This window comes from Mycteria americana, chromosome 5, assembly GCF_035582795.1.
Source record: "Mycteria americana isolate JAX WOST 10 ecotype Jacksonville Zoo and Gardens chromosome 5, USCA_MyAme_1.0, whole genome shotgun sequence".
NCBI classification, from domain to species: Eukaryota; Metazoa; Chordata; class Aves; order Ciconiiformes; family Ciconiidae; genus Mycteria; species Mycteria americana.
The window spans coordinates 21,835,083-21,863,039 of NC_134369.1; the positions used below are offsets into that span (position 1 = coordinate 21,835,083).

General features: G+C 37.5%; 1 protein-coding gene and 1 long non-coding RNA gene across 2 annotated transcripts in view; one reads left to right on the top strand and one right to left on the bottom strand.

Annotated features, from left to right (window-relative positions):
• Window positions 1–5,972: 5,972 nt before the first annotated feature.
• LOC142409711 (uncharacterized) lies at window positions 5,973–12,901 on the top strand. Its single transcript, XR_012775746.1, has 5 exons — window positions 5,973–6,059; window positions 8,583–8,681; window positions 8,990–9,061; window positions 9,148–9,205; window positions 12,809–12,901. It is a non-coding gene; the product is annotated as an uncharacterized LOC142409711 (long non-coding RNA).
• An 11,705-nt stretch (window positions 12,902–24,606) lies between these two features.
• The window catches only part of LOC142410263 (carnitine O-palmitoyltransferase 1, liver isoform-like), a 65,375-nt gene continuing 62,024 nt past the window's right edge, over window positions 24,607–27,957 (bottom strand). Inside the window, exons 24-26 of the mRNA XM_075502453.1 lie at window positions 27,276–27,413; window positions 26,550–26,725; window positions 24,607–25,112 (exon numbers count right to left, since the gene is read on the bottom strand). Coding sequence (XP_075358568.1) covers window positions 24,950–25,112; window positions 26,550–26,725; window positions 27,276–27,413 — 477 coding nt within the window. The 3' untranslated portion in view covers window positions 24,607–24,949. The remainder of the gene's footprint in view (window positions 25,113–26,549; window positions 26,726–27,275; window positions 27,414–27,957) is intronic.

Below are 27,957 nucleotides of genomic sequence, written 5' to 3' on the forward strand. Positions count from 1 at the left end.
TGCATACCTTCAGGAATGGACTGCTCCGGCAAGGGTCCCCTACGAGGTCACATTTCCTGCCAGGAGCTTGCTCCAGCTTGGGTTCTCCACAGGCTGCAGCTTTCTTCAGGGCAGAGCTACCTTCGCTGGCATGGGGTCTTCCATAAGCTGCAAGGTGGATATCTGCTCCAGCATGGGCCTCCATGGGCTGCAGGGGACAACCTGCATCACCATAGTCTTCACACAGGCTGCAGGGGGATCTCTGCTCCAGCACCTGGAGTACCTCCTCCTCCTCCTTCACTGACTTTGGTGTCTGCAGGGTTGTTTCTCTCTCCTCTCTCCCAGCTGCTGTTGTGCAGCATTTTTTTACCCTTTCTTAAATACATTATTACAGTACATTAAGTAAATTTGCTGGTGATACTAAACTAGGAGGAGCTGTGGACTCCCTCAAGGGTAGAGAGGCCTCACAGAGTGATCTGGATAGACTAGAGAGCTAGGCAACCACCAACCGTATGAAATTTAACAAGAGCAATTCTGGATTCTGCACCTGGAACGGGGTAATCCTGGTTATACGTACAAACTGGGGGACAGGAGACTGGAGAGCAGCCCCACAGAAAGAGATCTGGGGGTTTGGGTCAATGGCAAGTTGAATACGAGTCAACAGGGTGCCCTGGCAGCCAAAAGGGCCAACCGTGTCCTGGGGTGCATCAAGCACAGCATAGCTAGCCAGTCAAGGGAGCTGATTGTCCCACTCTACAGTGGGCTGGTGTGGCCCCCACTTTGAGTACTGTGTGCAGTTTTGGACACCTCAATATAAGAGGGACATCAAACTATTACAGAGGAGGGCGACCAAGATGGTGACAGGTCTCGAGGGCAAGACTTATGAGGAGCGGCTGAGGTCACTTGGTTTGTTAAGCTTAGAGAAGAGAAGGCTGAGGGGTGACCTCATCGCAGTCTACAACTTCCTCAAGAGGGGCAGCAGAGGGGGAGGTGCTGATCTCCTCTCTCTGGTGACCAGCGATAGGGCATGAGGAAGTGAAATGAAGCTGCATTATGGGAGGTTCAGACTGGACATTAGGAAAAGGTTCTTCACTGAGAGGATGGTCGGTCACTGGAACAGGCTCCCAGGGAAGTGGTCAGAGCACCAAGTCTGTCAGAGTTCAAGGAGCATCTCAACGACGCCCTTAGTCATATGGTTTAGTTTTAGGTAGTCCTGCGAGGAGCAGGGACTTGGACTCAATGGTCCTTATGGGACACTTCTAGCTCAAGATATTCCGTGATGCTAGAACTGTTACCAATGTCACTGATTGGTTCAGCTTTGGCCAGTGGCGGGTCTGGCTTGGAGCTGGCTCTGTCTGAAATAGGGTCTTCTTCTGGTGTCTTCTCATAGAAGCCACCTCTGCAGCCCCCCCCCCCCCGCCCTTCCTCCCCCCAAAAAAGCTTGCCTTGGAAACCCAATACACACACTGAAGCATTTAAAGAATTTAACACTATAGTGGTGAGGCCTTTACCAATCCATTCATGGGAAAAACAGCATGACAAACCATCAAATGCCTAACATGAACTGAGAACATCTTTCATTTCAAGAGGGGGGGAAATTATTTGGGGAGCAGGTGGTTTAGATTTGTACAGCTGGAGAAGAACTATTAGAATGTAATCAGGGTAAAAGCAATCACAGAGTTCACTCTTCTAATGAAAGGAAGCCGAAGACCAAGCAGAATAATGGTACTGGACTTCAGCAATCCGTGGGATCTGGCAAGTGGAGATACTTGTGAATATTAGCTAAGGAAAAAAGGACATAAGGTAGCAAGCAAGCAGTAATAGACACTGCATTAAATACTCAAGGGCAAATTAGCCCAAGATAAGGGAAAGTTATTTGTACAGCAAAAGACCATTCTTGCTACTTCAGTAGCTCCTTAAGTGCCCCAAATTTTTAAAATAATTGTTCAAGAACTGAGGAAAAGGTCATGTAATTGAAGTGAAGTACAGATAAATGATACCAGCATGTACAGACAATTATTACAGCAGCTGCATTGAAAAAGAGTTCACAATTAGCAAAAACCACAAGAGCCAAAAAGAGAAGATACTTCTGTGTTTACAGAGAAGGACAAAGAAAAGTATAGTCCATGGCTAAATAGAAATTAAGAGACAGCTAATGCAGAGTGAACCATGGGCTATCCTAACTTCCAGGATTTGGCAGCCTAGAAATAAAAAAAAACTGATTTACTGTCAATCCTAAACAAAAGTTATTATTGAGAGAACACACTGAGTTACATTTTTCATCATCTTGTCCACAACCATTAAAGTTAAAAGCTTACTTTAAAAGTATATATTAAAAGATTTTCCCCAGTCAGATGCTTCCAATTGGGACTTAAAGGAAAATTATGAAAGCTAGCAAAACCAATACCGTTTGCAGATCAGATCAAAACTGAGGCCAGTGAAAAACTTACTGAATTCAGTGGGGTGTGAGTCTGGTAACAGTGAAGAGCAAAGCTGATTTTGCCTGGCTTTGGTTCAACTTTTAGCAAAGCAGAACAAAGCAGAACATGGACAGTTGAAGTATTTCATTTATTTGAGAAAGCTACTTGAGTTAATAGAGAGTTAAAAATCTCCATAGCTGTAAATTGACTGTAGTTTTAATGATCCAACTCACAGTAGATTTATGCAAAATATCTTCCTGTGTTTCTGACTATCACATCACCTTATAAGACAAGTAACAGCTGCTTCCAAACTGACATTATTTCTCCCTTAAGAAACAGCTGAGTGCTTGACAAGCCACCTGCAAATCTTCATTTTATCACCCATAATACAGGAAAGACTTGTCAGAGGCCAGACTTCATCTCTTCAAGGACTGGTTCATGAAATATGATCCCAGGTTTGTTCAATAAAGACAGAACTGCTCAGCAGCCACAGTTATCTTCTACACAATAGAGCTGGGGCAGTCTGTTTATGTGTATTGTCTATACCCCAACTCCTGGAACTCCATAAATCATTCTAGTTAATTAAAATAAACCAAAGTTTCCCTCAGGGATATGATTTTTCTCTTACAAATTTTCTGAATTCATATTGGCACTAAGCATGGGCAGGCAAGCTTTGGAAAAAATAAGTTCTTTCCTTCATTTTCAGAACTTCAGCTAGACAACAATTTTGTGGCATTTTTGGGAGGAAGATACTCCTGTATTCTCCTCGTTTTACCCTTGTTACCTTTTCTCTGTTAGCAGGTCTGCTAGCAGAGAAATAAAAACATAAGCTACACTGACTCTCACATGCAGCAGTTAAGACACAGAAAGCGATGCAGTTTTCACTCTTTACAAGTTTTGTATCACTGCACACAGTGACATTTTGTACATCATTCCTGAAACACATGGGAGAACAGATAACAGCAATGCATTGTCAATATGATTCACATTAGTGCAGCACAGGTTTCTGTAAATAAAGCAAATGGATAGCTTAAGCTAACCACTTTAGGGAGAGGTACCCCTCTAATCTCCATAACAAGTGCAATATTTAGTAGTCTATGAGCAGCATGCTTACATGTGGGATCCCATATCTCTTGCAATGAGTTAGCTATGCCCAAAATCGAAACTTTTAACTTATCCCCTCAAAGAGTAAACATTTGAATAAAATATTAAACATAATGTCCATGCTCTGATCCTCAGTAAATAATACAAATTTGTGCAAAGAACTAATGAACATTAAAACCACTGTGTGGGTTTTTTTGTCATACAACATATGTCACATAAATCAAGGGAATGAGACAAATCATTAAAAGGAGTGCCTCTCAGAGTCTGTTATAACTGAAGAAAATACAGCTAATGCACACAGTCCAGACAAGGAACAGATCTCACAGCTTGAGCAGACTGGCTGATGGGAAAAAAAAAAAAAAAAAAAAAGTGCTTGATTTTCAAAGGGCTTACTTATTTCTAGTTATAAGCTGTGGACAAAACAAAGGCTGTTAAATGTGAAAAATCAGACCTCAAATTTTCTACAGTGGTGATCTCCAGATTTCAATACCTTTGTCTGTCTGAAAGCTGAAAATAAAGCAAAATGAAACAATTCCCTTGTCTGCTTTTTTAAAAGCTGAGAGAATCCCTTGCTTTGCTAATATACACATAACAAACATCCACCAATAGACTTAATTTTCAAAGAGAAGTTTGTGAAGCCCTAAGGAGTGAATTTCTCAACTTGATGAGCATTTGTCTTCTGAAACCAAGATCTTTAATTTGTATTTACCTACTCAAATCAATAGCGTTCCTTGAAATGTAAGCTTTGCCTTTCCCTGGCAATTGATACTCTAAGAACATATTCATATGCAGATTTAAGCTGTTTTGTTTTAAGACCTTTGGGAATTATTATTTGGAAAAGAACGGAGGGGAGGAGACAAAAATATAATCTCTGTGGCATTGTGGTCATCTCTGATGTGCTTATCACTGCTGAACACTATGCAGGTCTGGTCACCTCATGTAACAAAGGAAACAGTGGAGGTAGAACAGGCAGTGAGATGGCCAAGTATGGAATAGATTCCATTAGAAGGAGCAATGAAATGGAATATGTATCTTCTGTTCAGAAGAAAGATGGATTATTAGAATTTGACATAGGTCTACAAAATCAGAAATGGGGACAGAAAAGTTGAATAGGAAATAACACACATTTCTCATAATGCAAAAGTTAGGAAGGGCAAGTTAGAATCAAGCTAATGGAAAAAAAAATATCATACAGCACATCACAGAACTCATTACCACAAGAGACTGCAACAAATGTATAAAGCAGATTAAAATGTAATTAGACAAACTCCATCAGGGATCAGTAAACATGCTTATCTAGATGCATTCTTTAACTCTGGTGATCTCCTGAGGCTTAGAGGATAGAGGGAAGTTTCTTTCCATAAATTTTTTTTTCCTTGCACAGTTTTCTATAAATATCTGCAACTAGCCATTGTAAAGCACAGGATAGTGTACAAGATGACTCAGAATTGCTGCCCTGAGAACACAAGAGTCAAAGTTTTGCATGAAATAAGAGTAGCTCAGATTTAAGTTCAGCAATTTGCATATGTTTAAAGTAGTACTCATAATTGCAAAGAAAAACACCTTAATCTATATAGGTTTAAAATTTTAAGGCAAGAGGTGAAGCCATAAAGCAATTAGATCTTTTCAAATGAAATCATTGCTTTGAAGTGGTAAATAGTTGTAAAACTCTACACATTTGTCTTGGAACAGTTTCAGAAGGTTATTTATCACACAGTACATAATAAGTCTCTGAGACTGTAATTGAACACACATAATAAAGAAAATAATTTGGTTAAAGCCTAAAAAGCACTGTAATCACTTGTACAAAAAAATAACATCAGCTACAATTTGTTAAAATATTACCAGTTTGAAAACAAAAGAACATATGTAGTGATACATTTAGTCTTTGAACAGATACAGATTTGAAAATAATACTCCCCTGTCTCACCACTGGGTGAGACTTTATTTTAAACCGGGTTTCTGCTGCATAGGGATGCATCTGCCTGTGTTTTCTGGACCTGGAGAACAGAGGAGGAAGCCAGGAAAAGAAGAGGAACAGACAGCTAGCTTAATTCCACATTACAAGAGAGTCTCTATGCAGGGGTTCAAGAAAGCTGTTGGTTGCTAAACACAAAGTCTGAGGTAGTTTTCTGAGTTCTAGCCAGGTTATGTGGACACAAAAGCCAGTGACTCATTGTGACGGTGTGCTTCCCCCGCCCCCGACCTTTATCTCCTGCAACCCTGCTTAGGTGATAATCACCAGTGGTGATTGTAATGGATGCATCTGGTCACGATGGCTGCATCAGCTCAAAGTGGATTCAGGAGACAGATAACAATACAATAGCCTAGGGCTATTGTGCAATGCACCCACCGAAGAAACTAAAACCTTTGGTCGGCATGCAAATATGACTATGAGTCAATCATCTTATCCCCCATAAATAGTGAGCAGCCCAAGAGCCCTTTTGAGCTCTCCTGCACGGCAGCGGGCTGCATGCCAGGATCTCCCCTTGAGCAGGGACGCCTCTCAAGGTTACTCCTCGAGGCTGAGAGATTCCTTGCCGCAACAGATCCTCGGTAAGTGACTAATAGCATGCTAAACTTTGAAATCTTAGCTAAGTGATATAAAGGATTGATTGCACACATATATAATCCTTTAGATATAAAGCGTTGACCAAGTCTGGGACTAGGACTGGATCTGGCCGCACCTAGACTCCTCTCTGAGAAGGAGTTTAGAAAGCAAGGGGATCTTTTTCTGAACCTCATGACTCAACGGGAGGGTCTCCCTGACAGTTTTGTCTGACCCTGTCCTCTATGCAGTAAATAATCAAGTGTACCTTGCCATCGAATCTTGTTAAAACACTGTCGCATTGAACTTTGTTAACTCCCTGTTCTGTATCAATAAACTATATTTTTACTTCTCTCTAATGAGTGAAGTGCACGCTCACTCCATCCGCGACACTCATCTGCAGAGTAGGGGCACAGGTGCTACTGAAGCTTTCGGGTTGTCACACCTCTGCATGCACCTGCAGTGGAAGTCTACTCGCTGAACACTCTCACCTCATCTCTCTCTCCCTCATTGTGCTGAATAATGGGATCCAATACAGGCAAAAGGCAGCTCTGAGCTGCAAAATGTCTAAATACCACGCACATTGAAACTTCATGTAATTTCTCTCTGTATCTAGTCACAAACACAGTGAATCTCTAAGTTCACTGGTTGATGAGCCACTGCTTGGTAACATAGCTTCTGAGATCCTACGGCTCTATTTCAGTGTTGGTTTCCACAAGGTATAAAACTGGTTACTTCAATACCGTGCAAGTTAAAATTTAGAGAAAAAATTGTCCTGTCTTCCCTTTAATCTTTCAGGCCTTTCCTGAATTCCATTTAACTACAACAGGAACTTTCAACTGAGAAAAGAAACACAAAATCAGATTCTATCTATCTTCTTTATCTTATAATAAAAACAGGCCTTCAAACCATTCTGGCACCACAAAAAGTTAAAAAGAGGGAACTGAAACTTACATCCATTGGGAAGCCCTTTGTAAGGTCAGAAAAGTAAGAAGTGGCCTTCCTGCAAATGAGGCATAGGCAATGGTGTTTAACAACTGGAGAACTGGAGAGAAAAACATGTTAATGAAGTCACAACAAATCTCATTGTTTCAGGCTGTCCTTCTAAATATACCGAGCAGCAAAGCAGGAATCTTGGAGGTACTATAACTTCCTTGTCCCTTAGTTTTATTTTACTCTGGACTGAAAGGGTTAAATCCCTGACAGTCCCTGACTAAGACATAGACTTGCATTTTTTTAGTTTCACTCACCCTTGTTCTCTTTTGTTCTCTTCCCCTGCAAAGATAGTTTTGGTTACCTGCTGAGCAGAGTGGATGGTGGAACATCTCCTGTGACTTCTTACCTGATAGGACTAAGCAGGCCTTGAGCAAGCTCGTTAGGCTTCCTAATTAAATCACTGATAAGAGGAACTTAGGACAATTGTGCCAAAGATAAGCATCAAAGAACTAGCTTAAATCGACCCCCTTGTAACATTCCGAGGCCGAAGGACTGATGAGCTAACTCAATGACTATATTTGGACAAAGGAAGCCCAAAGTTCAACTAGTGGACAACGTGAGGAAGACTATGGAAGACCACCGGGAGGGTGAAAAGACCCTAACCCTAATTTTACTGCGCATGCTTGGACTATATAAATGAATTCCGGGAACTCATCACCATAAAACTGCCCTTTTCAAGAAATCTGATGAATATGTATGATTTTTCTGTATATGAACTGATGTATTGTGCTAACCTGGCGGAGCACTTGTGGCGGAGCAATCCCCAGTGCTGCCCAGCGCTGCAATAAAGAATACCTGCTTAATAGTCATCCCGACTATTGAGTTCTGATTTCGGCTTTTCACGGCAACAGGACAAAATATTTTGCTATAACCCTTAGTTTCTTTTTCATATACGGATGCATAAAAAAGAAACTTCTCTTTTGTGGTTGAAACACATTTTAAGTTTGCAGAGTTCTGTAAGAGTAAGATGTTAAATAACTTTTTTGCTTTTTTTCATCTCATCATTATTAAATCTAGAGATCATAACAATAACAGTACAGTTACCATTATTGATCCTATGTGATCAATGGGGCTACTTTTAACAGGAACAAGCTACTTTCCTAAAGAATTCTACCATTATAATAGTGACTTAAATGTATACAGTCATTGCTTTTGCAGTCAAATTATCAAAGGCCTGAAACAGGAATATCAAAAAAGTTAAATAAGAATGTTTTTTTATATAACAAGCCAGGGAGCAATATAAATATAAACAATGGCTGCAATGAATGCATTGAAAAATACTTGAAAGTAAAATAAAATCTTTACAGATACATGAGTGCTATGACACCGCATAACTTTGACAATAAGTATGTGACAGAAAAATGCACACATAATAAATGGAGTTGGTTAAGAAAGGAGACTGTTTTTAAATCTTCATCTAGTCAGTTGTTTGTTTTAGTAGAAGACAGGACTGAAGATGAAGATTACATGTATGCACCACCTACTGAGAATACTTGACATTTAGTCAACTGCTGTGTTGTGGTTTTTTCTTTCAGGTAAAGGTTGTTTCCAGATCTCCTGGGGCCAACTATCATTAACTACGCTGATATAAAAGAGCCTGGCACATAATTTTCTAGCTTTAATCACAAAAGAAGGTAACTACTTCATACCTAATTCTCACAAACTAATCTGCATGCAAACAGTGTTGCCTGTAAGACAGACGGCTGGAAAGGACCATGGCCAACTGAACTGAGATTTGTGCATTTTATGATCTTTAGCTCTTTACAGGTGAAAGAGTTGCACAGCAAATCTTTGACAGTATTTGCATGATAGAAGGGAATGACAGCAGACGTGATAGAATGGTAAGATTACAGTGTATGCATGCCGCTGTTAATCATACTCACTGCTCCTTTTTGCTAATTGCATCAGGAAAAAAAATAGAATTATTGTTATTTTCTTTCAGAAAACTAAACCTGCTGTGCTTTGTGCCTGTGCTGTCTTCATGGTTTTTCTTATAGTTGGGTGTGCTCCAAAGGTAAACATTGTGTTAAAAATGTCTTTATCGTATGAGAGGGTTCATTTCTGGTGAAATAGTACCTACTTTATTTCTGTAACTTGCAGAGTAAAGCCATAATGAGAAGCTGAGGCCCACAATCAATGCTATACCTCAAAGGACGCTGTAAGTTATATTCAAAAACTTGTCCTGTGAACAATGAAGATATATGCTTACTTGGACTAAGACGTTAAAAACATTAATAGATATTTAAAATATCACAGAAAATCAAAGCATGTTAATCAAATCGTTTATGATATGACAGCTGTGCTAAATGAAATTATGCAAATCAATATATTCTGTTAGGAAATGGCCATAAGAAAGTTCTTGTAAGCATATTTGTATTATGTATAAATTGTTTTTAGCAGAAATTTTTTTATGTTTATGCCATATTACTTTATTCAGATACATATTTATTTTACATGTGCCTCTCATGGAGAAACTGTCCAGCAGTATTTGCAGAATTATAAGATTCTTAATTCATGTGGTAGTTTGATGGCACATGGCTAAAACACACCTTTTATCTTACATTTCTGCTTGTATTCAAGCTTTCAAAAATAAACAAATATACTGACCTGCCCTTCTACCTGCAAACTGAACTGTGCATTTTATTGCAGGGTTTTAAACTCCAGTTCTGATGATTTTTAAGGCTAGCTAGTAAATATGTTGGTTATTTTTTGCTGATACTTAGAGGACTCTACATGGTATGCAATCGTCTTATTATATTAAATAACTAGGAAAAGACAAGCACTTGTGAGTAATGATTGAATGGAATGTGAAGTTTGCTTCTGTTTGACAACAGAATGTCACTGAGTAGGCAGCCCCTCTATAAATATCTTTGAAAACAAGTCATTTGAATTAATAACGTACTTAAAGAACAGAGAATAGTACACCTACTCAGTATCTGCAGATACTGTTCAGGTGGCATTTGCTCTAGAGATTGTGGACTACATCTGAACTACTCTTTACTTTAAGGATTTATGTACAATATCTCAGGAACAATTTAAAAGAGTAATTGATGACCCAGGAGTCATTGCTATAATACTATATGCCCTCTGGTATCTAATTTCTCAAGTCAGCCTTGCCTAAGAAGTTTTATTCTAGGTTGAGACATTACTAGAATGATCTTGGAGGGGTTCAACTTGAAATAAAAATATTTTGGAGGTGCATACACAATAGGCCCAAGGTGAATTTAACCACTCACAGGTTTATTCTTCAAAGTTGTATAATCTTTGGCTAGCATTGAGATGTCATTAATGTCGTATTCCGGTTACCTCTCTCTCATTGGAACAGTGAAAGGCAAGATGAGTAGCAAAAGTTCCACAGTTATTCCAGGAGTCAGAATAGCTTTATGGAATTGCAGCAAGTTGTATCTTCTCGATGCTTTTGAATCTGCGCTGGCAGAAAACCAGTGCAGGCCAACAGCAGGTAGTCCATAATCAAAGGAATAAGGAGATGGATTAAAAACTACTTTTGCTTTCCTAGTCCATCTAGTTTGCATTACATTTGCATCTGAACCCCAGCATCGGGCCCATGGAAACAAAACTGAAGGCCCTAATGTAAAACTTTGTCATACTGACGTCTTGGATAAAAAGGACCATGCTTGAAGAAGTACAACCATATGGACTTCTCCAGCAGTATTAGCACTACTACAAAACCTATTTCTGTTAGGGTTCTAAATTTACCAAGCATACCACAGTGACATTCATTTAGTTTGCTATTACTTCAGTAACTTTTTTTTCATGTTCCTCTGAAAAGTTTCCATATAGACTTCAAGTTTGTAAATAGGGATCAGCAGTTAAAAAACCAGAAAACCCGAGGAGAATGCTGTTGCGATATTAAAAAAAAAAAAAAAACAAAACAAACAAACACACCCAAACAAAAATATTCTGTAAGCTAAACGTGTGTTAGTGCTTCAAAAATTGTGAAGAATTAAAGATTTCAGATGCAAGCCAATCTTACCTGCATCTTTTCCTGCCATCAAAGATCATGGGATATTTCTGAAGAACCATACCTTTTTTCCACAATCAAATAGCACCAGTAAATAGGCTATATTTACATATTATTTTACAAACAGCGATTGTACAAGACAACCCATTCAGCCACAATTTTTGCTTCTCTTTACAAGCCTGATGATGGTTAATTATTTCTCTATTGTCATAAAACAGCCATATGACAATAGCCATATGCTCTCTACCTTCCTCCAAAGAACCTGCAGCTTAAGATTTATATAAAGCTTATATAAATCTTACCTTGCATGAGATTATATAAACTGCAGACTTTCTTCTCATATATGCTTTCTAGCTAAAGAATCGCATGTTTTCACACCTCTAGCTGTAAAGCTCATGGTGCCTCCTACTCCCCTACAACTACCTACCTCACATATTCACAAAATTAAATCAACTCAGAGGAATAAAATCACAGCTAAAGCATCTAACCACTCATAGCTAGGTACCATAATCATGTGATTCCTTTCCCAATATACGTTAGTCATAAGATAACCTCATACAAATAGTTACCTTGACCTCATCTCCATTGTAAATACTGTCTACAAACCAAGACTCTTCTCCAAAACACACCAGACAAAGTAGTGATCTGAACTATGATATGCTGAAGATTAAAAGATTCAATGTACCTCTACTGTACATACACAACTGAGGGTGGCACTCAAGGGCAAGAAACTCCAAAATATAACTAGACATCTTCTAGTTTTAATCACACTAAACCATGGAGCTGACTTCAAGCTCCCAGAACTGATTTTTCCTAATTCTCATGTTCTTCCTTATCTGTTTCTATACTCTTATAGCCACTGTGTAGAACGTGAAGATGTTTGAAAAGTGCAGGATATCATGACTTGGCTGAGCATATTACGCAGAGAAACTGAGACATGTGAGGTTTTATATGAAATATCCTCCTTTGGCCTGTGCTATGCACTTTTCACCCTCCAAAAGGTCCACATACATGGCTTAAGTAATTCCATTACAAAGCCTAGTAAGGGTGTTATTTGACTGTATTTCTGAGATGGCAGAGTTGATGCAGGGCTGGAATTCATCTTTCCTAAGTTTAGCTAAATAAAAGTCAGTTATCTAGTCTAAGCCAATTGTCCAATTTTCCTCTCCAGGCAGAGGAAAAGAAGCACCTCCAGAGAATGATGTATCACATCCTAAGATGAGATCAAACCATCAATGAAGAGAGAGAGAAAAAAAAAATGTCAAGAAATCAGTTAATTGTCTTTGGAGGCCTCTCTCTCTTGCTCTTCTTCTTCATTGATGGTGGAAAGAGTCTGTGCAACAAGCTTAATATAAATTGAATGTAGACATGTCTAAAGTCAGGCAGGCTGAATCTCAATCTATGAGTACAAGTTGCTGTACAGGACTACAGTATCTTTTGTCCCATAATGATAAGAACAACTCAGGGGACATGTCATTTCTTTGTTGAAAACACTACACAAGGAATTTGAACTATTTAATCTAACTAATTGCCTGGGCAATGCAAATTTCAACTCAGGATTACTGCAATAACCTTCAGGTTAGCTGAGCCAGGGCCAGAGCCGTGCCTTTTAAAGTCAGCTTTGACATTCTGTAGCAAGCAGCTGCACAATTATTCCTCTGCCCAGATCAACTCTCCCTCTTATACACACAGTACACTAATACCTGTTGCCTTGAACTGGATGCTGTGTTGATGGAATGGTTTTCCTGAATTGTTTGTTTCTCTCTCTCTTTTTACTAGATGGCAGGAGATATGCCTCTGACAACGATGGACAGTATTACAAGCCTAATCCAGAGGACTTCAGTGCGTTTTTAAAAAGTAATTTTTAAAGAAAAAAAATATATATAATTTACCAGTATACTAGCTACAGATAAATATCTGTTCCTTTTTATCATATTAAAAGCAAAATCCTTTTTTGCTGGTGTAAGTAGTTCTAGCTCCATGGGATTATCTACACTGCAGAAGATCCATTCCTTGGTTTGGTACACCAACTGAAATCTAAGGGAAAACAGATGGAGGCCAGGAATTTTCAAAGTGGTCAAAATTAATCTGTCTCTGCTGCCTGTGACAATCTGAATTCTCTAAGAGCAGAATTAACCAAGCACACAGCACTGCCCTTCCTCCAAAACCAGTGGTATTCTAAGAATTCAATTATTTCTTGGAAAAACACATCAGAATTTTGGTGACCTTTCTGTATATCTGGAGTTGAGAAAAGGCCAGCAGCAGTTTAGTGCATTTCCCACACCCAAAAGAACTGTGACTGCAACAGGATCACAGCACGGAACAGGAACAGCCCTGACAAGGGAACGATGCAGTAAAGTAGTGCAAGTACCACATAGAGACAGCATGAGATAATGCGAGGTGGCAGAAAGAAAGAGCAATTTCAGTGTTATGGCAAGTAGAATTTCTTCAGTGCTTATGACACTACAATCCCTCTCTGTGACTGCAAAGCAGAGTTATACTGTTGGGAAGTGGCTGTTTGGAGATATAATGCCACTGTCTCACAATGCAACAGCACAATCTGAAGATTCTGCTTTTTCTGGAGTGGGGCTGTTGTCCCCCAAAAAATCAGGGTTCTTTTACCCAGTGTGCAAAATGCCAATACACACACAGAGCAGAGTTATTTTATTGCATATTTGTGCAGATATGGGTGTCTGTTTCAAGACAGCACACCAAGCTTTGAAATTAACAGTTTATACACAAACCATTAATATATTCAACTTCCTAATACATACGCAGTGTTATTCTGTTAAACAATTGGTTAAAATCTCTTTGTCCAGCATGTAAATTAGTATGCATGCTTAGTTGTTCTTCTTCAACTTCAGCATTTGAATCAATGGTATAATTGGGGTAGGTGGCCTGTGAGTCAATGGTCATGATCTCCCCCTGCCATAATTACCTTTCCCCTAGTTTCCTACTTTTTGGCAGATCTAAGCAGTTCTTCATGGTTTACTAACTGGGCTAGTAATACATCGGTTAAACTTCTGCTTTTGATAGCCACATCCTGCTTTTCAGACAAAGGCACATTGTTTAGATATGATTAACTTCTTGTCCAGCAAGGGTACGGCTATACAATGGATATCTTTAGCCGCATTGTCTCAGGACAACTTAGTTTGGATCACAATTCACATTTAATTGTTATAACAGGGCCACACAGATTACATTCCCACTATTTTAATGGGGGCAAAAATGAATTTGGAGTAGTCCTAAGAAAGAGACCTGGGAGTCTTCAGCATAATCCCTAGTTCTTCAGTTGCTTCTGAGAAACATCAGAAATTGGTAGCATTACAAGATCAGTTTCCAGACCGGGTCAACAGTTTAGGGAAAACATTCTTGTGAAGAAAGGTGATTAAGCACATACATAGTAGAAAGGGACTTTAAATATATGCTCTGGAATCTTCCTAGAATAGTGCTGTAGAAGTAATCATTACCAGAAGGTTATTGGCAGAAACTAAGCTTTAAATGGGAAAGTAAAGGATGTTCGCAACGCCAGTTAAGCCACCCCTAGAAAATGAACACTTAGTTTTGGTTTCATTGACTTAGCCCATAGGGATGCTGCTGGAAGGTTAAAAGAAAACAGACCAAAGTAATGGAAAAGCAATTCTCTTGCATGGGCAACCTCCCTCTTACACTTGGGTTGCTGTTGTGGAAAGAAAGTGCCACAGTTCAGTTGGGCCTATGCAGAACATTCAAGGTTAAGCTTTCAACTTGTAGTATGGGACTAGCTAAGTACATGCTTTCAAGGCTGGATCAGCAAGAACAATATTCCAGGCTTGTAACATAGACAGATATACATCTGCAGCAGCTGCTGTACAGGTGTAAGACCCAAACCCAACACCTGATTATGTCAGAGAAAAGATCTTGTCCTCAGTCCTCAGTTATACATAACTAGGTTATGAAAATTAGTCATAGATACCAAGCACTGCTTTCTGCAGAATGTCCAGAGAATACATATTTTTTGTTTTTTTTCTTTAACTTTAGGCTGAGGTCAACACCAATGAACATCAAAAGAAGATTTACAGCCCAAAATACAGACATCAGCTGCTTTACATAAAACAAAGCTTTCCTGCTGTTTGCCGCAAACATCTCCTCACGCTGCAAAACATTAAAAAATGTTAACTGAATGTAACTACTGTAAATGTCACAGTGTAAGTCTCTTTAAAGACCAGGAAGTGTTAAATCAGCTTGTTCCAAGATGAATCTTCATTTTATCTCATTAAAGTTACATCTGAAAGTTATGAAAGCTAAAGGCTTACTCATATGGCTCACCTTTTTTTTTTCCTTACATTATGTGCAAGAGACAATGTAATTAAATGAAAAGCTTATAATTCCCCTTATAATTTTCATAATTGTCTGTGGGAAGCAGCAGTATTCAAAACATCAGATAAACATTTCTTTGCCATCCTCAAAGAGCTTCTTTCTCAAACCTGTCATATGTTATGCTATGTGATGCATATGTGATTCATCCAACTCCACAAATTACATTCAGCTTCTCGCTGTGCCTGGGCCTATCACTCTCACATGCTAGGTTGCTAAAGAGAATAAGGTGTCTCCATATAGACACAGTCTTTGTGATTCTCACAACACAGAAGATGCCAAATATCTTCTACAACACAACACGTGCAAGTGATCACATTATTTTTTAAGACATTAAACAATATAGTGTGTCTATCCCTCATTCAGGTAATTGCCAGAAACATTAATATGCAGATACATGTCTCATCTGTTATTATTTCGTATATTTTAATTCAATTAAACTTACAGTGTTTGCTTTCTTCTCCAACTTTGTTACAACAGAGCTCAGAAATCTGAACAGATATTTAATAGATGTTGTTGTTGCCAATTTCATGAACCTTCCTTAAAAATATGCTGTATTCTTGCATAAGATCTAGAAAAAAATAACAGCATCTCACAAGCAAGCTGCTTCTGATCTTTCCTGTGCAAATGTTAAATTTCGTTAATTACCCACTGAAAAGCTGCCTCAGCTGCTCACCCATCATACTGACACAGGACAGCTGCTACATTCACTTCCATAAAACAGATAAAATTATTTATAATGCTATGATCTGGTAAACAGTTGTGGTCTGTGTTTGGGTACGAAGATGACATAAGTTTCAAACACTGACCTGAACTCTGCTCTCTCTGTGATATCTTACCATTTCTCTACTGCAGTGCTGACACTAGTTTACAATGTTCTTTAATCTGTTTGGTTTAGTTTTTGATTTACCATGATGGGATTTTGATGGAATTGAAGAGAGAGAGTCCATTGAAAAGAGTCCTAGTCCTACTGCATTACAACGGTCCTAGGCACAATGGTAACCTACATGAATAAAAGTGAAATCCAGGGTCACTCTGGGTCACTCTGTGAAGCAATACACAGTCTGATACTTACGGCTCTAAACTGAAAAGTTGCTTGAAACTTCAAAACTTCCCAGTCTGAAAAAATAGATCTCATAACATTTGATGTCACTTACTTCCCACATACTTCCCATTTACACCAGTGAGCTAGACTGTGCTCTTTACAGGGAGATTTTCTCTTGCTGCATTATCACAATGGTCCCAATTTTGATGCACGCTATTACTTAAACACTACTGTGACTGGAACAAACAATAGAAATTATCAATAACACAAACTTACTCCCAGTGACAGAGGAGCAGTACTGCATTCCACTTGATTAAAAACAAACAAACAAACAACAAAATAGATAAATACTAATGTTTTTGTTGCTAGTCTTCTAAATTTTCAAATAGTAGTGCCTAACCAAGCTCTATTAACAATTCAGATATGATTACTAGACTCTGACAATGTATCACTTACACCTTTTCCATAAATATATCTGCACTAGCATTGACAGCTTCCAAATCACGGCAGACCTGCAGCAATCTCTAAATTATTATTATTATACACACTACAGTCAGAATCTCTCTTGAGGACTGCCTGTTATTGATTTTGACATTATGTACATCTTAACAGGCTTCTTAACAAGACAAGAGAAAAGATATGCAATGAAATGAGGCTGGATTAATTATATGAAAGTGTGAAAAACCTGTAAATTTGGACAGCTTCCTACTGAAGTCGCTGTCCATTGTCCGCAGTCCTGTTGATATGTAACAAAAAAATACAGTATTTCCTTCCATAATTTCTCTTCTTGCAAAAAAGACGTTTTTAAAGTTGTTACTCTGATCCTATAAGATTTCTCATTTCTAGACATTTTAAAGGAGCCACTTCATTCACCATAAATATTATTAATAAATGGCAACTACATACAACATTTGCTAAGATTCCAACATTTGCAACATTCCCTTGCATCAAAGGAATTTAGCTTAACCTGACACTTGACTTTCTCATATTCTGCTACATTAACTGAACAATCCATACTCAGTTGCTGGGCCTTAGCTTTGTAATCAACGCAATTTGGAGCACCATGTTATTCTTATCAGTTTTGTATGATATGTATATGATAATATATTGCAAGAAATATTCCACAAGCGAACATTTCTTTTCTACTCCAGTGCCACCAGCTTGCACTCAGCAATTCAAACACGGCATATTAATGCAACAGAAAGTAAAACCTGCAAGGAGTACTTATATCATGCAACACACTTTCATCAGCCCACACCCAAACACAGACTGCCACTCTCAAATGACCTAGTGGAACCCTCTGTCTATGAATTTTGACACTGCATAATACCTGTGAAGAGACTGGCTTTTCAGCATCCCCTCTAGACTATTTAGGATTGAATTACTTAGCTAAGTTTACAGGGAATGGCCTGTCTGTTCTTCCCCAGCTGTTATATTAAACTTCTAATATTGTATTAAAGAAAACGTGAAATGTCAGGTTTTCCTCAAAGGCACAAAGAAAAGTAAAAATTAAAACACAAATTAAACTCTATAGCATACATACTAATTAGAAGCTGACCCTAGTATTCAGGAGGTTTGCCACATGAACAAATTAATACCTATTTACTTCAGTATAAAAATAAATCCACACCAGCTTCTCTGGACAATCCTGTTCGAAGAAAAATGCACCTTTTGCACAATAAATCTACTTCAAACACAGACATCTACTACTTTCAAAGTACAGAACACAAACTTATTCACATATTTCAAATACATTTCTTCCATACTTGTTAAGGAACCTAAACGCAAAAGATCTTTTTTCCCCCTTTATGGACTAGGAATTTGTAGCTTCAAACTATGATTTTGTATCCATGCTCCTTTCAGATATGAAAACTTCTCCTATGCTACATCAATAATATAATTATACCTTAATGTTTCTCTTGTTACAAAGAATTGAAGCATTATATTGCCTTTTACCAGCTTCCTTGCTAGGATAGAATACAGAGAGATATGTTTCTAGCTACAGTAATTACCTTAATTTTGTAGGAACATAAGATTGCTGTGTAATCGGCTATTACTAATGCAATTACTCTGAAGAAATGGCTCACAGAGTTGTGTCAGGGGTGCTTCTACATCAGCACAGATTGAAGTAATTTAATAATGAGTCACATTTGGTCTCTGAAGTGGGTAATACTGAATGGCAAATATCCACACTGTAATGAAGATTTATTAAAGCATTATTGTAGCGTATGCTTATAGGATAGCTACTGGGTTTTGCAAATTCACTATACACCTCTTCTTTTCCCAAACATATTAGCAGTATTTCTATAATTTATTTTATAGTAGAGGCCCCAGCCGGGATCAGGGCCCCATTCTGTTAGGTACCTGCTCAGGATTATTCCTTATTTTTTCTAAAGGCCTGACTCAGAGCTTGCTGAAGTAAATGGAGAGACTTTGGATGGGTTATGGACTGAGCCTTAAATAACTGGCAGACTCAAGGAAAGCAAGGGGGACGGATGGGCCTGCCATCCCACTTCCAAGAGTCCTTATTCAAGGTCCTTGACAACATGCTTGACTTTATTATTCAGTATTCACTCAAACACTTTCCTGAATCAAGGCCATGGAAATTCAGCGAATTTCTCAAGACCAGTCAGGAAGTATGTAGCAGAGCTAAGAAGTGAACTCAAGTCTTCAAAGTCCCTCTTTAGCTCCTTAGCCACAAACCACATCATTTCTGTAAACAGAGCTCTGTGGTGTGCAATTAATTAGTAAATTTGTTAACTATTAAGCACCTCTCAAAAGGCCTGTCTGACATAGCTTAATTAGTTATTGACTATGATTGTAAAAAACAACTATAATGAATACGCAACATAAAGTATGCCACAACAGGTTGCCACACTGTAACAGTTGAAATGAAGACCATTTGTGTACAGTTGCCCGTACACTCTATTAATTGATTACAAGTAGACATTACAACAGAATGGGCTGACTTACTATTGCTTTACCCCAGAAGCAGAAATAGACATGCCCAAAGTGTGAAACATACATAGAACTGTCACTACAACACCTAAAATTCTTTTTTTCTCTTTTTTTTTTCATTCCTGAAACTGAAAAATGTAAAGAAGAATCACCTAAACACAGGGGTTAAATGATGACACTGGAGTTTCATCATCCAATAAGAAATGACTGCTACTACTATCAGTGCAGTAAAATACAATACAATTAATATAATAATTTTGTATCAGTACAAATTTCATCACTTTCAGTAGTGCTCATTAATTGTTAAGGTATGCATACAGAAGGCCAGACCTGGCCAGGGTTAACCCAACAGGGTGTGAGAATTTGCCTGATACTGCAGACAATGGAAGGGGAAAAGTCAGCTGGCCAAACTTAACCTGGGGCTAAATTAATAGGACAGTAACAGGATAAATTTCTAGATATAAAATACTGAAAAGGGAGTATCCTGAACTCCCTTTGGGTGAAGATAGTGAAAAGGCACGTGTTGACTTACTGGGGTCGCTGACAAAGGCTGAAACTACCAAGCAAGGATGCACCCCACGACTCCCCAAGCAAAAAAAACAAAACCAAAACCCAAACCCTAAAAACTGGGAATGGGAAAAGTATAAAATGGGGACAAGCTGTTTATTTGAGAGGGAGAAAAAGTGGTACCTGCTTTATAGGTCTCTGCCTAATCAACAGAACCTGGAGCAGCACAATAAATCTGTTGTTCTGACCATACTCTCAGGACCCCAATGCACCAACAGACTCTGTAACCTTTTCCTCCCTTCCTAGGGCTTTGGCTGCCTGTGTTGGGGCCAGCTCTGATATGGCACAGCTAAAGCCTTGGATCAGACTTGTGTGAGAAAAAGCTGCAAGAAGCCTTTTTCGGGACCTCCCTCCTTCACTCAGGAGCTGCATATCTGTGCTTGGTTGTATACCCTGCTGATCCTCACTCACTGATTTGAATTCCTGGTTTGATATCGTATTTACCTCATCACTATGGACTTGTCTGGCAACAAGTAGACTGTAGGCTGATCTTATTACAGTCATCAGAGCTCTTCTGCTCTTCTCTCCCAGGTAACATGCACTTTGTTGGTGTGGAAATTAGGCACACAGGGTTGGATATTCAAACCCAGTCCCTTGTTAATGATAAGCAACATCTGTATCCAGTTTAGAAGGGACCACAGAACATGTACTTCACATTCCCCAAACACTTCCCAGCACTTTCTTGTATATTTCACACATGAATCAAGAAATTCAAAACAATACCATGCTACAGAAAGAATCAGAAACTGAAAGCATCAAGTAAATCTTCGAATTGGCAGAACATCAAAAAACAGAAGATCCTCATAGAGGATCCTAAAAAAACTGCCTGTCTCATGTGGTTGAAAATTCTTTCATGATCCCAAAGTCATCATGAAAATTTTCATGATCAGTTCAAGCCTGAGCATTTAAACAGGGGAATTTAATATCTCTAGGAAGATGAACACTCACTGCCTGCATTTTGCCTCAGCATCTGCTAGTGTTCAGTACTTAGGGGTTCTAAGAGTGACAAGGAGAAGAAATATTTTTCTGGGTGCCATAGGTGACTAGCAAAAGCCCTGAAGTATGAGATTCATGCAAGGGAAATATGGCATAATCTACTGTCTCTCCTTTCAAAATCCCTTGAATATGCCAATATGAGGACACCCAAAGCCTTGTACCACAGACATAATTTATTGTCTCCAGGAAATTTTTGAAGTTCCATTTTTAAATAGTTCAGGTTCCTGGCTCACACTATCCTATCTGCAAGACCATTTCAGAACGTTACTCTTTGAATGGTTAGGAAAACTTATTTTCCATTCCAAATTTAAGTGGTATGTATCCTTTACCTCTAACAGCTTCTATCCCTGAATTTATTTATAAGAAGGAATCATATCTCCTCTCAGCCTTTTTTTGCCTAGACTAAATCAAACTCCTTTGTTCTCTCCACCTAAGGACAGATATTCCATTCTCTCATTCGTCCCAGGAGCATTTCTGAGAACTGCATCTGTTCCAAATTAAGTTTATCTTTCCTGAGCACAGATGATCAGAACTGTATCTAGTACTCCAAATGAAGATTTATCAGCATTTTATAAAAAATACAAAAAATTTCCTCTCTCTACTAAAAATATGTTTTATAATGTTCCCTAGAACAGTGTTTTAGTGTTTTATCTGCAAGGTTAAAATGTAAGTAGTTCAGGGAGTTATGAATCCATGGGCTTGCTTGTTTTTTAATTCCTGCTTGTTTCTCAGAAACATGAATATCCTATATTTCCGATATATCATAATTTCATATTCAGAAATTGAACAAATTATAAAATACTGTAAAAAGAAAAAAGATTCATTACCAAGAACAGCACAATAGCTGCTATAAGAGAGAACTACCCATGCTTCATCTCTTAGCTATCCCTTTCCTTTTTATTTATTTATTTGCTGGGACCTGAGTTTCTTTTGCTAGGTGAAGCAGCAGAGACTGAAGGCAATTCTGCTTAGCTTTTCTTGTTCAGGTAAAGCCATTTGAAGAAGTTCCATTCATTGGTGTCTAATTTCCAAGATCTTTGTATGAAACAGAAAGGCAAATTATCAACTTATTTGAAAAGCTATTTTCCCCCTAATATAGTACCCACATGTTCAGGTTCTATTCTGTTAAAGTTTCTATTCTCAGTCTTTTCTGTACAGCTGTCAACCCCTTGACCTACTCAGGACTGGATTTCTGGTACCCTTTTCCCCAAGACAGTTTTCACCTTTGTTATGAAACCAAACATTTCTTTAGTACAAAAGGGCTACACTTAATTAAGAAAACTGATACATATTTCCTACCTGACTGATCCAGGAAGAAATCTGTGGCTGTGTCAATGTTGTTCTCAAATAAACTCATCACTGACTGCAAAAAGCATTACTTGTAAGAGCAGAAAGCTAGTTTTAGCTTTCTTTATTGAATATATAACCCTCTTTGACAGAGTTTTTCAGTTTGTTAATAATTATAGAAATTGCTTCTGCTAGGCTTGTCTATTACATTATATATTACCAACTACTGCTTTGTATTTGTTTTTTGTTTTCAGAATATAATTACAATCCTAGTCACCACAGAGCCTGGGAGTGTTTTTACAGACTGAGTTTATACCATATGTAATATAAAAAATACTAAATCAAACCAGTTTTACCTCTCTATAATGAAAAAGATAATTAATTTCAGCTTTTTACATTGAGTAGTTGGTTTTTTTGTTTCTTCAGTGTAAACTCCTACACATTCTAGTGCCTTGTATTTTTTATTATCAAATTGATATTAATTTCATTTATGACAGTGACTTCAAAATTTATGCAGAAAATGCAGAAGCCTTCCCTCAAGGCTTCTTAGCTGGCACCCTGGGTGAAAGTCTCAGCATTATACATATCATGTTTATCAGGATGTCGCTCAAAGCTGTAGCTCATGTCTTCTTCATTCATTTCCCTTACTATGCTATTTTTATATCTGGCCTACACTCTTACCCTTTACTTTTGGTGGTAGAATTTTCTTATCTTTCCCACTCTAATTCCATTTTAATTCTCTGTATTATTTCTTTTAAATTTTCCCTGTGATTTTTTTCTCTTTATTATTTTCCAACCTCTTGACTAGTCAAAATGTTATGATTTTTCTTCCTAATGTTTTTTTCCTTGTCATTTGAGCTCATTGGGCTTAATAATTTCCCATTTTATATTATGGCATTGTCTCCTGCTGTGTGTATTCAAATTAAGATACATCTGAAGATGCGACTGTATTACACTAAATTTAGTTTTTCAAGGATTCTACCAGTTCCTCTTAGGATGTGTTTATCTTTTTCTACTCCTCCCATTAATTTTTAATTTTATTTTGCATTTCTATTCCTAACTGCTATTTTTAACCCACACTTATGTCACTCGTCCTAACCCTAGTTTCTTGTTTACTAGTGTTAATCCGACTGAACCTCACCTCCACTGGGGATTTTAGTAAGCTGATTTCTGAGATTTGATTTCAAGGCATGATTTAGCAATACAGGCTGGTTTCTTCTTTTCTTCATGCTTTGCTTCCTTATGGAGTGTCTATTGACTCTACAGCCCTTGTGTGCTCTTCTGATTTATGACCTGATAGTAACTCTATCTGGGGACAAATACTTTTTAAGGTGATGCTTTTAGGTAGGTATTCATTCCAAAATCAAGAGAAATCATCTTAGAAACTGAAGGGCCCAGGAAGGGGTGAAGCGTACAGACAGTGCCATATCATTTACAGAACACTTTGAGAATCCATTTTTTTCTGTTACCTCCAGCAATCTCCAGCAGCAGTTGTTAAAAACAAAGATATAAAATGCAATCCATTCACATATCAACTACCACTAATAAAAAAGCCCTCCCTCTTATTAAACAAAATTTTAAAATAGCATGCAGTCTCACCTGCTGTCCTAGCAAGAATTTTTCAATCAATCAACATGACATGGAGAATATCTTTATTCTTTTAAGCATAAATGTCAAAAATATCTAAGCATATATTATTAACTTAGTATAAAATGTCTAAAACCAAAGAGCATTAATTTTTATATAATCTGTCAATTCATTTAGATGAAAATTTTTAGTTTTTTTTCTTTTCCAGAAATATGGAAGCAAATAGCTTACTCCTGTTAGAGAAAATAAAATCTACAATTATCCCAACACTGAGAATGAGAAGAGGAAGAAATATCACACAGAAAATGTTCACAAATGAAAAGTGAATAATTAAAAAAAAGCTATTCCAAGCTTTAAGGGAAACTGGATTGCAAATGTAGGATTCAGCAAATTTCAATCCTAAATGCTATGTACATAAAAGATTTTCCCATCACAAACTCTTGTACTTTACAACAGGAGTAAAAAGGAGGTCATCTTCCTCCTATACTTTATGAGGCTCCTCTGTCTAACAAATCTAATGCTGAACAAAGTCTGATGTGGGTTTTTTTTCCAACGGTAAATACCAAACCTACTGACAACATTGCTCTGTTTTCCAAAAATAGTACATCTGCAGACAGCAGAAATAAGTTGCCAAAACAGAGAAGACTCAAAGCTAAACTCAGTAGATTTGCCTACCACCACTGAAAATTGAATTATTTTACAATTCATAAAATAACCTAACTAAGATAGCAAATTCTTACTCAGTTTTACTGCATCTCCAATCACATAAACATTCAATAACGTCATTTTAAGTTAAACTTACTTTTAATAAGAGTCTAGGTAAAGACTGAAGAATTGGCTCAGAAAGCCCTAACTACAGAGAAAATCTGTTTTAGTAGAAAATACAATAAGCCTTCTACAGTATTAAGTTACTCAGAAAAATGCTGGATGTGGTGCTGGTTTCACTTACACCAGTGTAATTCAGAAAGAATTCAGATGAAGTCAATGAAATTATTCCTATGAAACATCAAAGTAAGATCATTAAATAGCAAAATTGTGGAGACCATGGCAACATATCAATATTAATACTTATTTGCTTTATAATACATTGAATATTATTCAACTTCCAGTCCTTTAGATTTTAATTATGCACATAGGATCTGGGATAAACATCTCCCAAATTCCTCCATGATCATCCGCTCAGCTAGACAGACAGAGTAACCTCTTTTTTCTGCCTCTTCAGCTTGTACCAGGAGACAAGCACATACTGCTTTCACTTCTTCCCAAGATATACACACAGCTGGTTGCCTGATAGGAGAAAAGAAACTAGTATGAAATATATCCGTTTTAAATACAAAAAATAATTTAAAAGACAAACTGCAAAACTCAGTTAAGAGTTGGCATGCACAGAGTGGAATCAGAATAGCTGCACTGTTGCTGTCAGATACATCCTTGTAGGAATTTCACTGTTCTACACTGAATAGATTCTGCTTCTAACAGATTGCTTCTGAGTTTTTCTAATTTATGCCATGGAAGACAGTGTTCACACTACATAATTAATCTATGCAAATGCTGCCCAACAGGTGCAGACAGAGAAAGGTAATACAAGAAGCTTCTTCTTCCATCTGCATGCAATAGTCAGATCCTGCCTCATGTATAAGGAAATGTGTTAAAATGGCTTAGTCAGGGTCTAGGAGGTACTAAATGTAAATTTAGTCTACTGCTGTTAAAGGAAACAGCACCAAGCCCCTCAAGGATTCCCTGTATGGCACCTTAGCAGCCTTGCTTTGAATAAACTCTTGAAACTACCAGTCATTATCATAACTCATTCTACTATATTAATAACGTAACTCATCCTACTACACGATTCAAGCAAAGGCATTACTTGGCATCTACCCCATCAATATACCACCAACAGCAGAAATTAAAATACTTTAAAAATAGATCATCAGAAAGTATTTTAAAAATTTAATTAAGAATTTCAAGGTAATGGTTGATGCAAAGAAAATGATGTACACAAACCGAAAATTTTAGAGCCTGGAGTAAAGCTCCCTAAAATCATTTAAGAGGTGGTTTAATTAATTTTGATTGTTATTAACAGGTGTTTCTATTTACTAGGCAAATGACTATAAACTAACCAAAAATAGAGATTAGGCTATAACTATGTCAGAAAGCATAACAACACCAGGATAGTACAGCCTTAGGATATTTTACAATCCAAATTGCCAACACAAATAAAATTCACAGGAGGTGGACCAAAGGAAGAAGAGATGGGAAAGAAGCAGTGATATAAACATGCTTATTAATTAAACATCACAAACATACTAATAACATAATTTTCTTAGCACTTCTTTGGTCAAGGTTTTGTTAGAAATGAATGCTTGAACATAGAAAAAACTTACGAACAGAGAAACTGAAGGAAAAACATAAAGTAGCTAAGGGTGAAAAAAAGTTGAGAGAATAAAATATGTGATCAATATATAAATAACTGCTGTTTTGGTAGCAGAACTAATACATATATCCGTGAACTCTGTATACTGTATTCTTAAAGGATAGTTATAGCCTCTCCTTTAGATATTTTTTAATTTATAGAAACAAGATGGCAAATGCTATGTGGAGTGATTCCTTGTATATGAGCCATCTGTCATTTTAGTCACTATTTCTTAGATAATTATCATAATGGTTACATGAAAAATTAATGAAGTCAGACCAATGGATTATGCATTGCTATTTCCAAATATTCACCTGTCTTTCTTCAATTTTGGTAACATTTTGAATGTTGATGTTAAAACTGGGCTATTTCCTTCATTATTTCCAATTTCCATGTAGTTTAGCACATTCAACTGGTTTTTTTCATCTGGACTTTCTTCATAATTTTTGCAACCAATGCATTTGCAAATACAGGAACACATAATTTTAGCCTGGCAAATATAGAATACTTAGAATAAAAATTGTATAAATCTTAAATTAAACATACATTTGAGCAATCATTGGAGCTATACCACCACGGACTTATTCTAGACGTGCTGCTCTTGGATGCTGCTGGAGCGAGACCATCAGTACCAATAGAGTAAGGAAGCAAGACAGGTTTTTTTCCATGGATTCTCCATGGAGATTGATGTTCTGTATATGGACAAATCACTCCTCCCCTCAACTTGTGGATAACTTTGCAAGATAACAAAATACCACAGATGCAAAGAAACTACCAGGATTAGCAGAAAACCAATCCTCTTTTTTTCTGGAGCGAGGCATTGGCTGAGAGCTCCTAATACCGAAAATTTTAGCTGATCAACTTCAGCCAGATTCAGTTCTTTAAAGACATGACAACAAAGAGACTATGCCTCCTATGTTAAAAAGGTTTTATGATGAAAAACGCAAGGAAAGAAAGTGATTATTTTTAGCAACTACTAGTTACACAATATAGTCAAGGTTAAGGTAGTAACTGATGAGAGGAAGGTTCACCTGACTCACCTCAAAGCACTCACAGTAATTCTTGAGACATCCTGAGCGCTTGCAATTACACCCTTTGTTACGGTGAGGTTTAATTTCTCCTAGTTTCCTTTTCCCAATCTTTGGTAAGAAAGCTTCTGGGTTTCTATCAAGACAGGCCTAAAACAAAAATTCCTAGATTATGAGAAATTCAAAGAAATGTTTTTAAACACCTGAATGACCGTGATCCGATGTTTAACAAAGAAGTTCTTACTTTCCATTCTCATTATTGGTGGTATGAAGCCCATGGATAAAGGAGTCTTTCACAGCATGTGAGAGCAGGAATTCAAAGATTCCAGAACACAAAACTGACTTGGCTCTACCACGGGAAGCAACTTACATTTTTTATGGAATAACCTAAATGACCCATCTACTATTTTCTGGGGCTGGTTTTCTTTCACTGCTGACACTACTTTCACCAGAAATAAAAAGTTCTCAGTGAAGAAAGAACCCTTGCATACATAGTAACATACATCTCAGAAGTTTTAAACATATCTTGTTTTATTAATGGCCCAATACGAAGACCATTCACTGAAATCAGCATTGGATTGGAACAGCAGGTTTTAACTAGGTCCCAAGACCTTGCAATGCCATGGACTACTAAAAGGCAGGTTAAAAAGATCATATGCTCTTTATGTACAATATTTATGGATGGCACAGGTAT